Source organism: Myotis brandtii, unplaced genomic scaffold (genome assembly GCF_000412655.1).
Source record: "Myotis brandtii unplaced genomic scaffold, ASM41265v1 scaffold374, whole genome shotgun sequence".
Taxonomy (NCBI): Eukaryota; Metazoa; Chordata; class Mammalia; order Chiroptera; family Vespertilionidae; genus Myotis; species Myotis brandtii.
Window position 1 is genome coordinate 6,889,953 of NW_005364372.1, and position 14,986 is coordinate 6,904,938.

The window sequence follows — 14,986 nt, forward strand, 5'->3', positions numbered from 1 at the left end:
TTATAATGATAATCATCTTCTTATATTTATATCCTGCTCCTACTGAGATGAATCTCTGGTTACATTTACATATTGAATTACAAAGTTAAAACTAATGATGGGATCAATTATGCCCCATACTGAGCTGTGCACTTTGGAATGACTTTGAGAAAACAGGAGGGTCACAAAAAAAAAAAAGCATCTACAGTGCACAGTGGTTGCAAGATTATGCTAAGGAAGAACTTTAATGGACAATAATGTGTGTTTGTCGGAGAAATCAGGTTTCTTTTGGTATAAAACCTAAAGCACATTTTTAATATAAACATTTCTGAGAATTAGGAAATATATGGGCTGTGTCATAAAAGTTGCTGCATGGTTTATTTACAGTAGATATATAAGGGCAAATGTAATATGCATCTGATTATGATCCTGCTTGTTTGTACTTATAATTCTTTTAAGGTACCTTTAAAGTATTTACTGTTTCTGAGTTGAAATACAATCTGTCCTATGTTTGCTGTTGTCGTGCAAAATGTGAGAGTGTCCTCTCTCTCCTTTCCCAGCTGCATAATAAATGTGCTTCTCATCTAAAACCTGAATGTGACTGCGGACCTTTGAAGGACCATATTCTACCACCCACAACAATCTGTCCAGTGGTACTGGTGAGTTTCACTTCTCATCATGTTGCTATAACTTGGGGTTCCTATGACTGACTCGGAGACCTTACCGCTAAACGCTTCCAGAGCTAATTGTCCATTGATCAAGGCAGAACTGTACGGATATAAAACACTTCATTGCTTCAGAGAAGATACCTTTTCCCGCTGTATTTCCTTTCTCCTTCATGGCGCAATAAACATTTTAGTGAGGTGTGTCTACCTGAAGCTGACTCGGCTTTTAACACTGAGTCATGCTGTACTTACCAGAAATTGTATAGGCAGAACTCCTCTACATTTTACATGGTTTATAGATCCAGCTTCCCAGAATAATGAATTTATTCTTATGGACAATTTTGCTGGGGATGCACATTATATATCTGCAATGTGGAGGTCTCTCATCTGGGTCTGAGGCTACCTAGCATGAGGACACATACCTTAAAGAAAGCTAGGCATTGCCATCAGGAGTATTTTATTTTTTATTAGTGAACAATACATTGAACTACCAGAAAAGTAACTACTTAATGCATTAAATTTACAAGTGAAAAATGGATAAGGAAGATAAAGGAACTCTGAAAAGAACAAGCCTTGATAGAAAGAGAAGCAAATAGTCAATGAGAATGTTCATAATACAAATCAAAACCCAAATTGTTTCTGAAGAGAAACAGTTATTTTACAAAACAAATGATTTTATATCCACAGTGCATTTTTCATTTTTAAAAATCACATGAAAATTAAGTAGCTGCAACTTCAGTTGGATATAATAAAAATACAACTAAGAAGCGTTAGACAAATACTTTTCTAAAGGTCAACTTAGAAATTAATCAAATTACTCAATTGTACCCACTTATGATTCATTTTGTAATTATCTGTAAAATACTGGTTGTATTTTAAATGTCCTTTAAGAAAATTACTAAAAACTCGTCATTTTCTCAAACTGCAAATATAAAGCAAAGGAAAATACCTTCACATTGCTGAGACTAGCAATAACTAATTCTAACTTTCCTTTCTTCATGTAAAATTTATTAGACATCCTGTAGTAAAAAAGATTAATTAAAATTAATGAGAGCTGTGTAAAAATAGTTTTTATTTTAGATGAATGTGGGTGTTGTTTGTATACTTTTATAGTATTTTCTTAAAGAGAAAAGACTTGTAGAGTTTTCATACATTTTTGCTCTTTAAAAAGTGGAGTAATTTAACTAGTTTAGATGCATTCTTGGTCTCAGAATTTATCTCTGAGAACTAATGTATTATGTCATCCTGTCACCCAGCTGCCTTTGTGAGTTCTATTGTGTGAGCCAGAGGAGGACTACTTCTTTGGCCCACTTAACACCAACTTCTGGTCACATAAAGTCAAACATGAGATAGACTCTTTCTGTTACTCTGTCCTTCTTTCTTTGAGAGAATTAAAGGTAAAGAATGTGTGTCCTGTGAATATTCTTCTATTAATCTTGCAAACCCTTTTATTGCTTTTTTTTCACTTGATTCTGAAGACTTATTTTTAGGCACAGAATCTTACTGCAGTTTTAATCATGATATGTATCTCATTATTTGCTGTTTTATCATTTTCTTGGTACTCTCTCCTCTGAAGTATTAGGCCCTATTGACCGTTTTATCGTTCAACTTCTACCTTTCACTGACTTTCATCTATACTTTCATCTACACTCTCCTGCTCCTTCTTGTGTTTCTCTGGATGCTGCATTTTAGTACCTTTTCTGGCTTTCATGACTCCAACCTGCCCTATATTGATGCATTTCTGTGCTCTGCCCTTGCATGTCACAAGCTTTCCACCCTTAACTTCTTCCCAGTGGGATCCTGTTTATTTGTTTCATTACCCACTTAATTTATATTTAGTTCATCCTCCTTTTCTGAATCTCAAACCTGCAGCCTATAGGGCCATGATGTTTTATGTGCCCAATGTATTATTTTTACTTAACGTAATCAAAATAACTTATTTACTGAGCACGTGTACTATACCAGCTACTGTACCAAACTTTTATTCATTCATTAAACATGTATTTATTGAGTGTCTATTATGTGCCAAAAATATTATAGGTGGGGGAAATAGTAAAAGGTTAAATAAAATATTTACCTTCATAGAGTTTTCATTCCAATGGGGTGAAATTGAAAATAAACAATGCAATAAGTAAATTATTTAGTACCTAGTTATATTAAAATACTGGTTGTATTTTAAATGTAAAGAAGAAAATTAAAGCAGGAGAAGGGGAGAAGAAATGCTGGGGCTATGATAAAAATGGTGGTCAAGAAAGAGTTCAGCAAGGAGATAGTTGAGTGAAGAGTTGAGGAATGTGAGGGGGTCACCCATGTGGCTCTGTGGGGAGAGAACTTCAGAGACAGAGAGTTCTCCAAGGAAGGACTTGGAAAGACACAGAGGGAAGAGAAACCTGAAATATCTGAAGGGCATCAAGGAGATTGGGGCCTGAGCGAGCAGGGGAAAGAATAGTAGAAGAGGAGGTCGAAGATGTCAGAAGATTTTCATCTTCTGTAGAGAAGTTTAGGTCATGGTAAGATTATTGGTATTTACTCAGAATAAAGTTGGAAGCTAATAGAAGATTTTGAGTTACATTAAAAAAAGAATAACATACCTCTGTGTTGAAGAGGCAACAATGGGAAAAATATATGACATTACAGTTTTCTCAGAGAGATAGGGACTGGGTCATTGCTGAGAGCCAAGATGGCCATAAGAGGTGAAAAGTTTCAGAATTAGGAAGAAGGTACACAACATTCACCTAGGAGAATGGGAGCTTAATGTATCAAGGAAATATCATCGGTTAAGGGGAAGTAACTTGTTAATGATTATAAATTTAGAACAAGACCAGTAAGCTTGGCTGAGTATATTTATGGCCATAGTCAGTCACATTTCTCCATCCACATTCCACTTCCAGGAGTAGAATAGGCATAGTACAGCCTTAGAGAGACTGTGTTTCATCAAATCTAATAGAAGGAGAGTGTAGCCAGAGAGTTGAGGGTATGCATGAGAGTGATTATAAGGACTGACCAAGAAATATAAGCTGGGAGATGAGGGAATTAGAGCAGAAGAGTGAGGTACGGTAATGAATATTAGGAATAATATACTGTGGATTACAGTTGAACCAAAGATTATTGGAATCAAGGTTGTTGGTGTCAGGTAATGAGAGTGGGTGAGGTAGCAATTGACATTATGAAGGTGTTGCAGTTCTCGGGAATGTTATATATGAATTAATTTAATCCTCACAGTGATATCATAAGATTAATATTATGACTGTTCTCATTTTACATATGAGGAAACTGAGACACAGAGGTTAAGTGCATTTCCCGTGTCACATGGCTATGCAGTAGCAATTCAGGATTGGAACCCAGGAAGTGCCACTCCAGAACTTGTGCACTGAGCTGATCATTCCCACCCTTTCTCTAAATTCCTGAAGGGACTTTCTCCTATATGTCTCATCTCTGTGAATAGAATCTTAAAACCCCTACTTTCCCAAGCCAGAAACCTAAGGCTCATCATTAAAGCTGCCTCATCCTGAATATCAAATTCATCATTAGGTGGCCCATATTAATGTTCTTAATCCTTTTCTTTCCTTCAGCCCAACCGTGACACCTGAAAGGTCACCCTCACAAATTGCTCCCCTGGATTGTCCTAGTAGCATGCTTCCTAATTGCCTCCTTTCCATGGACCCTCCATTCTGCTTCCTGTACCCACTTTCAAAAATATTTTCCTGCTTAGTTGTATTAAAGCAAACATTTTCAGTGATTCCTTGTTTGAAATCCAAACTCTCCAGAATGGTAAACAAGGCTCGACTAGAGCAACCCACCCAATCCTTACATATCACCTTACATACTAGATATCAAGAATACTTTGAACTACTTGTAATTCTCTTAAGTACACCTGCTCTATAAAACCTTTGGGATTGTGTATATGTTAATTAATCAGCCTAAACGTTGCTTTAAAATTTCCCCGCCTGGTAAAGTAGAAATCAAAGTTTTCTTTCTTCTCATGGAATAATTACATTAACTATTAAACCCATTAACAGTTTAAATACTAATAAATTAGACAAATTAATAAAGTTGTTCTGTCCACAAAATTGCTTAATCTGCTCTTGACTGATGGCCTCGGAGGCTTTTCAATTTGTAAACTCTCATTAATATTCCAGGAATGATTCATACCCCATCACTGCTGTAAATTTTTAATCTTTTGTTTAAAGAACATTATTAGTACTCACAAATAATACAACTTGTTTTGTTTTTTATTCTTTAGTAACAATTTCTTTCTTAAAAATTATTAGTTTGTCATGCTAATGTTCTCTAAGAAAAGCAAGTGAGGTTCAGACTCAGTTATTGCAAATGGCAATAAATATATCTGTCACATTCTAGAAAATATAAAATGAAGACTTAAGCTATCTACTTTTGTTGCGGTGTTTGTTTGTTTTTTTTTTCCTTTGCTTTGGCTCTGTGGTCAAGAATTGGTTATTGAATGAGTGGTATAAACTCACTATATACCCCTAACTCATAATTGAGGCATCTAAATGATATATTACCAGGTCAAGCTGTCTTGTGATATTTTAGGACATCTTCTCAGGTTTTAGGACATCATATTTTCAACATTTCTGTAATACCCTTCTCAGCCTTTCAATTTCTCCCTAATACTTGTTATTAACTTTAATACTTGTTATTAACCATATATGTGCATTCTCCTGTTATGGAAATTATTAAGGTAAGCATCTTTTCTGCACCGATGACATGCTTTTATAAGCATGCACTACAAATGGCTTCCACAGACAATTGCTCTTGATGGTGCCTATTGCCATAAAAATGGACTAAAACCAACTACTCTGAAATGGAAATAAAAATGTAATCTTCAGTGATTCCATACATCAGATATAATCACTGTTTTTTGGGGTTGCACTTGGCATCTAGCATATTTTGAGGATACTGTCATAAAACTACTTTGCTTAAAATTTATGTAGTGTAGGAATTTTATCAAGATTTTTATGAGTTTTTTATGTGTGCGGGTACTTATAATGCTTTCTTTGGAAACACTTTCAGCAAAATTGATTACAACCACAGTCGGATTACTGCTATGTGAAAGCGCATTCAGCACTGTGTACAAAGGTAGATTTCCTGAAGGTCTTCCCTCATCCCTCCTCCAAACAAATAAAAAGTGACTTCAATGTATTCAGTTAGGTTCTTAATAAGCCACTTAATTTCCATAAAAGGCCATGAATCCTTACCAACTGGTTGCCAAAACAGATGTTCTTTGTTTCATGGACTTCATTAAAAAGGCATTCTTAATTCTTTTTCTAGATCACATTCAGAAACCTCTGCTGTCTAATCCCAATTGAAGATCAATACAAAAAAAATGCAATAATTCCATTGGGAACATGGCCCGACTAGCATGCAATCCACTCACTCATTATGTTCTAAATTTTACCCCAACACAAGACAGATTTGGCTCAATTTGTTTTGGTCCCTTACAGATTTGCTTTCATTAAATTTGTACTCACCTTTATGTTATTAACCTGCATTAAACGGTGTTTTTTTAAAAAATATATTTTATTCATTTTTTACAGGGAAGAAGGGAGAGGGATAGAGAGTTAGAAACATCGATGAGAGAGAAACATCGATCAGCTGCTTCCTGCACACCCCCCACTGGGGATGTGCCCGCAACCAAGGTACATGCCCTTGACCAGAATCGAACCTGGGACCCTTCAGTCCGCAGGCCAACACTCTATCCACTGAGCCAAACTGGTTAGGGCAAAAGATGTTTGTTTGTTTTTTAATCTCATGAAACAATCTAATGACAAAGAAGGATATATTGTTAGAGATCCTTCATTATCTAACAAATCCCTGTTGGCTGTGTATCATGGTTTATTATCTTTTGGACCTATGACTCTTATTACTGTCACATTTTATCCTCTATCTGTAGAAAGCATAGAGTGAAATTTATACCCACAGTAGACTATGGTGTTGGTAAAAATATTCTTTACTTCTATGTGTTAACCAATAACTTTATTACTATCCTATCCATAAATCTTCCTTCACTATAATGGCCTCATTTAGTAATACAAAATTATTTTTGATAGCATGTAAATTGGTGAGGTCACAAAAATCAGTGAAAAGGCTAGATAAAGTCCCCTTGATTCTTAGACTTCTATAGAATGATGGTTTTATCTTACATCCTTGCCAAGTTATATATATTTTATGATCAGGCAAACTGGGTATCTAGGAGTATACACGTTTTTATAATGATCCTTCAGTTTGAAGAAAGCAGTCAATTTCTTGTGTCTCTATTAACAAAAGAGGATTTGAAATGTCTCATGAGGAGTAGCATTTTAAACTTTATGTTTGAACAGTAATATGAAGAAAATGATCATAAATGTCTTTTTGTTTGTTGTTTTCTTCATCCTCACCCCAGGATATTTTTTCCATTTATTTATAGAGAGACTGAAAGGGAGTGATGCAGGGACAGTAAGAGGGAAGAGAAAACAGAGAAACATCAATGGGAGAGAGTCACATTTATTGGTTGCCTCTTGCACACGTCCTGACGGGGTCAGGGATCAAACCTGTAACTCAGGTACATACCCTAGATCGGGAGTCGAACCCAGGACACTTCAGTTCACGGGCTGATGCTCTAACCACTTAGACAAACCTCCAGGGATAAATATAATTTTTATTATATTTATCTTATTTATTTAATTTAGTTTTCTCTAGACACAAAAGGATTAGTGTACATTATTATTTAAAACTTAAGTTCTTATTCTTTAAATAATGTGCTAATTACTTATTTTAGTTTTTTTTTCAATTACAGTTGACATTCAATGTTATGTTAGATTTATGTGTACTATATGGTAGTTAGACATTTATATAATTTATGTACTGATCACCCCAATAAATCTAGTATCCACCTGGCACCATACAAAATTACTACAATATTCCCTATTCTGTACTTTAAGGGGTTAATTACTTAGTCATTTTTTATAATTACTGTTAACTATTATTATTATAAGTAAAAGTTATAAATACAATATAAAATGAGAAAACATTTAAAAATCTGTAACCAGTTATATAAGAATGATTATTTATATATAAATAGAACAACTATTAAAGTTTTCCTCTTGATTTTTAGGTGTACATTTTTGACATTTTTGTAATTAGACTTAATATATCATGTGACTTCCTATTTTTACACTTAAACTTATATCATTGAATATTTATTTCTGTATACTACAGAACATCACTGTTATTGGCTGTTTATTGTCTCATGTGAAAATATCATAATTTAGTTGAAACAGTATATCTAGCATGCTTCACTTATTTATTTTGTTATTATAAATAACATTTTTGTGAACATCTGTATGAAGAGTGGCTACTCCTGGTTACTCTCTAATTAATATTGCAAAGTAACATTTTTCCTAAACTGTATTATTTTGTTCTACAGGTGAATCAGATGTCAGTTTAGTTCTTCCAGAACTGCAAACACATTTTCAAATCAGGAACGTAGTGAGTGGATTGCTTTCTAAAACCAAAAATTCATTTTAGAATAAACTATTGATTCTTTAAACATTTAAAAATTAACTTTAGGTAATTATTTTATCTTACTTTTAAACACATAATATCAGAATATATAGTAAAAATAATATTCATTGACAGGAAGTGATATGACATAAAACAAAGAATATGTTTATCATCATGTCCTTTGGACAGATAGTGGTGTGCGCTTCCTGGAATGTTTTCTTCTGTTATAATATCCAAATTTACTTAAAATTAACCTTTAAGATTGCCAACAAGATAAATAGCAAAACTCATTAGCTCAAACAAAGGAAAACAAAACTATTTGGAAAATATACATTTTAAACATATTCTTTAGATTTGATTCACATGGTTCCAGTTCTACTTCTCTTCATTCTTCATTGTGACTGTAAACTTGGCCAACTTGTGTTGCTGAAGCAGCAGTCTCCTTATCTCTATGTATAACACCCTCAGAGAACCATATGGCTATATTCTCTTCTTCCGATCTTGCTTGCACTTCCACGATGATAAGAATTCTACAGAAGCATGCGTTGTAGGTATGGTGGTTGGGTCTTAAATAGCATAAAGTTTGTTAAAGCTTTCCTTAGAACATGTGTTTCACCAAGTCATTGCAACCCAGCAATGCTTAGTGTGTGTTTCTTTCTAATAGTCCAAGTATTATGGGTTCTTTCTGTTTGACCACTTCTCTCTAAACAGCAACAAGTGACTAATTCAAAACTAAATATCATACAATTAAAGGAGGGAAGGAGATATTTGAATTCCCTGTGCCTCTGAAATTTGGATTTTGGATTCTCTGTAACCTTATTTCCTCTCCTAGTTACATATTTAGAAGTGTCGAGTCTGATGGGAAGGTGTGAACAGTTGGATAAGGAGGAGACTTGCTGCACTGAACTCTAGTTTTCATTAACACCCTTTCAGCTGCTTCCCCATTCTTTTCCATTTACCTCTTTAACCTTTAACCACAGTTACTGAAGTCATCAATTTTCTTGAGATTCTTTATGTAATGTACCATGGGTTTGTGCCTTTGCAATTTTCTCTTTTGTCTAAAGAGTGGGACACAGCACATTGGCAGTGCTCAATAAATGTTTCATCAATGTCATTTCTTAATATTCATTTAATTAATATTCATTATAGATCAATTCATAATTGTCATCACAGTAATGATAGGCAAAAAGGAATCTCATTTTTTTATATTTTGGAAATCTAACTCAGACTCAATTTCATGGCATTGTTTGTAAAGGATAGCAGCTTTTAAGTATTTTTTAATTTTTTTTAATGTATAAAATTAAATTCTATACAAAACATACAAAAAAATTTAATGTATGTTCCTTTTTTTGGCCAATTGTTTTCTGCTTTAAATTCTAATAAGGAACACCTTAAGCACTGGAGAGCTTTAATGTTTATAAAATGTGTATACTTAGTTTGGTTGCACACAGCATTCATGCACATATACTTTAAAGGCACATAGTATAAGAAATGGGAAAATGATCCATCAAAACTAAGTGTTGATTCTATCATACATTGTGAGATGAACCATTTATGTTGCATTGTTTTAGTTAGATTCCTTTTATTGTTTTCTGAACAACCCATCTTTATGTTCACCTATTATGTAGAATGCATATACTAATAAACAGTCTATTCTAGAGAAAAAGTTAATCTATTATGACTAATTCTATTTGTGTTTACCTAAATGAATATGGTAGATTTCTATTTTTAGGACTAAAATACTATTTTTAGTTAATTTTATAAAACATTCCTATACATTTCTATGATATTGTATGCCTAAAATATAGTTGTATCTAGAGCAAGTTATAATATATTTTAGGGAAACCAACTTTTACCTCTTTGGTTTCGTTCTGATTTATAGAATACCAGAAACCAAAAGCTGATATGACATAATGGGAAGTTCAATTACTTTAAAATCTCATGAAAATCTAAAATCTGTAGCCAAAGAATGAACATCGCCTTAAGAAGGACTAAAATATTCAAAATGTAAAATCGGTGAGATAGATTCAAACAAAACAAAGAATATAATGCGCCTGATTCAAAAGTGAGGATATGGGTTCATGTTTTAATGAATTAAATTATCCTACAACTTATTACCAACAATATTCAAGGCAGTTTATGTAAATATGCAGTAAGCAATAATAGGAAACATACTGTTTTGCCAAAATTAAGTTAGACTTAGAAATTCATGTCACAGTAATCTACAAAGTTGATTGAGGTGGTTTGCAAATTTGTCCCTGAGTTTCTTAGGAACCTTAGAAAAAGGAGGAAATATAGGCATAAAAATAAACCATTCACTTAGAGAAAACACTTTTATTGTTACTGTTGTAATTGAGGTCAGAGATTAATTTCTTCCATGTGAAATTGTGTTGGTAGGGAACTACACCTCAACAATAATGCTGAAATCGATGCAGTAGTGTTTGTTTCCTTTGGTTTTGCCTTTTGGCAACAACTATCAATGCAGACTGATGGCTTATGGCCAAAGTGCATATTAGTATAAATAAGTCTGCCTGCTGCCAAAGTAAAATAGTAATAATTTTGCAACAAGACAAGAAACAAGCATAGTAGTTAAAAGTTAGGGGGGCGTCATGAATGAAGATTTATTGCATTGAGCAGAGGCACAGGTTACTAGCAATTGTTTTACATAATCAAGAATACTGAGGAAAGCACCTATTTTATAATATACTGACTTAAAAGGGAAAACCCAAAGGTCAAAATTTATGTAGAGAAAAAATAATGCCTATCAGAAACTAAAATATCTCAGATCTGCATGGGGGGAAAATCAACATTGAGGCCAACTGAATCAGTAATTTTCAGGAGAGGATGAAAAAAATCCATAGTACAAAAAAGAATCAGACCAAAATGGAAAGAGATCATGCTATCCCTAAACAAAAAATTAAAACTAAGTTATGAGGTCTAATTATACTGAAGAAAATCAAATTTAACTACAAAGAACATACATTTCTTCAAATTTACAAATTACTTAATGTAATTTCCATGAAATATTTTTTGCTTGTCAACATGATTCCAAAGTTTTCTAGGAAGAATAAATGTTACACAAATACATTATAATTCTGAGATAGAAGAGTAATAAGGAAAGACCTGTTTTAACAAATCTCAAGCATATGTTTATTCAAGATACAGTGATCAAAGTAATGCAATAGTGTCTCTAGAAGATATACAGAACTGATAGGAGGTCTAAACCATATTGAACTCTATGTAATAATGTATATGATAAAGGTTGTGTATCCAATCTGGCAGGGAATGGTAGGGATCAGTGGTGTTGAGATTACTGTATAATCAGATGGAAACTAACGTAATATAACTTCTACTTTATACCTATCCAAAACAAATCATTCATGGGTTTAAAGATTTAATTTTTGCTTTGTGGAAGGCCCTTTTACCTTTTCCTGAAATGGGAAAGATAAAAGAAAATGTTGACAGATTTGAAAAATCAAAATTTCTTTAAAAAATTGTAAATATAAAAACGTATAAATCAAGGTAAACATAGGCATAATAAAGAAAACCGTTTTGTAAATGTAATACAAAAAATTAAAAAATATTTTAAAAATGTAAATCTTATGAATAATCAAGAAATGCAAATTAAAAGAATGAGATATACTTTTTCTATCCTTTTTAGAAAATATTGTTGTCAAATATATGAAAAATTGGCCATTCTCATTAAATATTAGTTAGATTAAATTGCCACAAACTGGCATAAAAGCTCCCAAATATTTGAACCTCTGGGTTGGTGTTTCTACTTATGCCCTCTATAGAAAGATCAAGGTTAGGGCAGGTCAGATATCCAGGTCTAATTGAATTTCAGTGGAAATAAATGCTTTATATCATTTCCATCTTCTAACTTTTAAATTTTAAGTGCAATAAAAATTTGAATCTTTTCATCACTGGATATTTAAGGATAAATTTCACCTTGCAAAGGTAACATGTTGGTTTTAATGAAATGGTGGTGGTGATCATAAAATATTCATATACATGCTTCCTTAGTTTTATTAGATACTAGAGCCCTAGTGCACAGATTTGTGCACCAGTGGAATCCCTTGGCCTGGCCTGTGCCCTCTCGCAATCCAGGACCCCTCGGGGAATGTTGGACTGCCAGTTTTGACCTGATTCCCCACAGGCCAGGCCAAGGGACCCGCAAAGGGCCTCTAGTATGCATATAAGATCTTTGGTTAATCTCTTCCCGCCCTCCCCCCGCCCCCCTTCCCTCTGAGATTCATTAGTCTGTTCCATGTTTCCATGCCAGTGCGTTGAGCGTCTGCTCCCTGGTGATCAGTGCACGTCATAGCTACCGGTTGGATGGTGAGACAGTCACTTAGGCTTATATATAGATAGATAACTTGTCTATTCTCAACTTCACTTGGAACCAAAGCAACATAGATTCACATATAACTTTTGGTCCATACAGTCATACCTCAGAGATATTGCAGGTTTGGTTCCAGAACTCTGAAATAAAGCGAGTTACTGGTATATCTTGGAGTTATTGTTGTCTCGGTTCCATATTATTGTAATAAAGCAAGTATCACAATAAAGCATAATTTTTTTGCTGGTGGAGGGTCTTATCTTCCATTTGTGAAAAACATAACACCTGTGAAGCATAATTAAGCAAAGCACAATAAATTGAGGTCTGTCTATACATCAGTTTCACGTATACAATATATGCAATGATTGTTGACTCACTTTGTCTGTTCCTTAGTTAAACCTATATGTCCCCTTCATGTGGAATAAGATAGTTTAGTTCTGTTGAGACCTCCATGCCTACCCTTTGCTATCCAATTTGATGATAAAATTTATCATTTCAAATTTGGTTGCTAATATTTATGGGAGCTTTAATTAATTCAGCTTTATTTGTCAAAGGAAACCCAAATCCTGGAGGAATACAGCATACCATCTAGTGTTCTATTCATTATTACATTACTTTGATTTCATCCCAACCACAAAAAGAATGTTCAAATATTTTTATTTGGTTACCATTTTCCAATATCCTTGAGTCTTCTAATGCCTATATTTCTCTTAATTTTTTTTCTTTCTAGCATTTTCTGCTTCTCTCAGAACTCATTTTTGTCCTTCCATGGAATTTCTCATGACCTGTAATAATATACTGTTGACATGCTGATTTACAAAGGAAAAACTCAAACACAGCGTAATCCAACATGCTTATATTTGGTAGAACTCATGATTCGAGTCCAGCACTTGAACTTCTCATTTTTCATCCTTAGTTGTGTGTGTGCCCTAGAACCCATACCAGAAAAGGAGCTGTTTGTTCTCGGGTGTAATGTTATTTTCTGTACTTGTATATGGATGTGATCTTTATCTGCCTCTTAATGTTATGCTCTCTGTAAGGGGTCTCATCCAGTTCTGTGACTACAACTACCACTTTGAAATATGTCCATTCTGTGTGTTCTCCCTCGCCCCTCTAAACCCAAATATTCCGCTTCCTGTGGTCAGTTTCCCCTTAGATGTCCCACGGAAGCCTCTGTGGTCCGTATATGAGACATCGTTTCTTGCGCAACAGTTCCCTATGCTCAGTCCATAGCACCATCATCATTCCTGACACTCACACTAAAATCATTTAATCTTTATCTCTAGTATCTAATTCAGTTGGACACAGAATAGATGCTCAGCAATGTTTACTGAATTAATGAATAACATTCAGTCAGCTCTTTTGAATCTCATCCATTATCACTTTTTCCTGTTGAAAAGAAATACATCAGACAGTAACAAATATCAAATAAAAACTACAATGAACAAGTGACAGAAGCTTATTTTAAAAAATCATCAATATCCTATGATAATTGAATGTTATTGTTATAAGCTAATGAACTTCAGATTTAAAGTAGATGATGATGAGGTAGCTTTAGTGGGTGTCCATTTAGCATTGTGCCTAGTTTCTGAAGTGGCACTTGAAGTATTTTGTAGTCATTACTAAAATTTAAAAAACCTAGTGATGGTTACACTGTTGTAGTTATATAAAATATCCAATAGATGGTACTGTGAAATGCCTAATATTCCAAATAAAGTAGTAGAGACCTTACAGGAAACATTTCAGAATTCTGAGTAGGATCAAGAAATTTTCCTCTGGTTATCAAATTATATTTAAAGTTATTTTTCAAAGGTATAGCTCAAACGATACAGCAGTCTATGTCAAAATATCATCAAATTCACTCATAGTGTAGTTCAGAACGTGAACATCAGTGTTCATTATTAAATGGAACTTTAACATTGTTCATATTCTATTAGTAGGAGTTTATTGTAGGGTTTGTTTGTTTTTGTGTGTGGCGATTACACTTAGTTAATGTTACTTTAGTTAATGTTACTTTAGTCACAGCTTTTTTAGTAAGCGACTGTAACTGCACATCTTTGTTACAAAATTCGACTGAAGCATTTATGCTAAAAATTAAGCCAGCCTGTGTGAGAACATATCCCTTATTAGTTAGCAAGAGTGCGTCCATTATTTCTTTCATTTTTGATTTCTACCAAGAGCAGTCCAATATCTGAATGAAACTTTATATTATTTTGTAAATATAACACATATTCCAAACATACAAAAATATATTATGGAGTAAAAAATTTATTTAAAAAAAGCAACAGTTTAAAAATTGGTTAGTTTGCTCTTAAATAGCATATTAAAAGTTGCAATTGGTACATAGCCTCATTTATCTTGGTGCTCATTTGAAATTTCCATTTTAAAGTGGTACATGTATATTTGTAAGATTAATGTCAAATTGTAATTACCAGAAATAAGTTTTATAAAACCTATATGCAAAGCTAAAATTGTCTAAAGCATTATCTAATAATATAGA

The 14,986-nt window shown here is 33.5% G+C and overlaps 1 protein-coding gene across 4 annotated transcripts in view; it reads left to right on the top strand.

The window, feature by feature from the left end:
* Positions 1-14,986, top strand: part of DGKB (diacylglycerol kinase, beta 90kDa) — a 543,595-nt gene that overhangs the window by 163,392 nt on the left and 365,217 nt on the right. For all 4 annotated transcript variants that reach the window (XM_014544666.1, XM_014544667.1, XM_014544665.1 and 1 more), the window contains one exon: positions 540-638. In XM_014544666.1, coding sequence (XP_014400152.1) covers positions 540-638 — 99 coding nt within the window. The remainder of the gene's footprint in view (positions 1-539; positions 639-14,986) is intronic.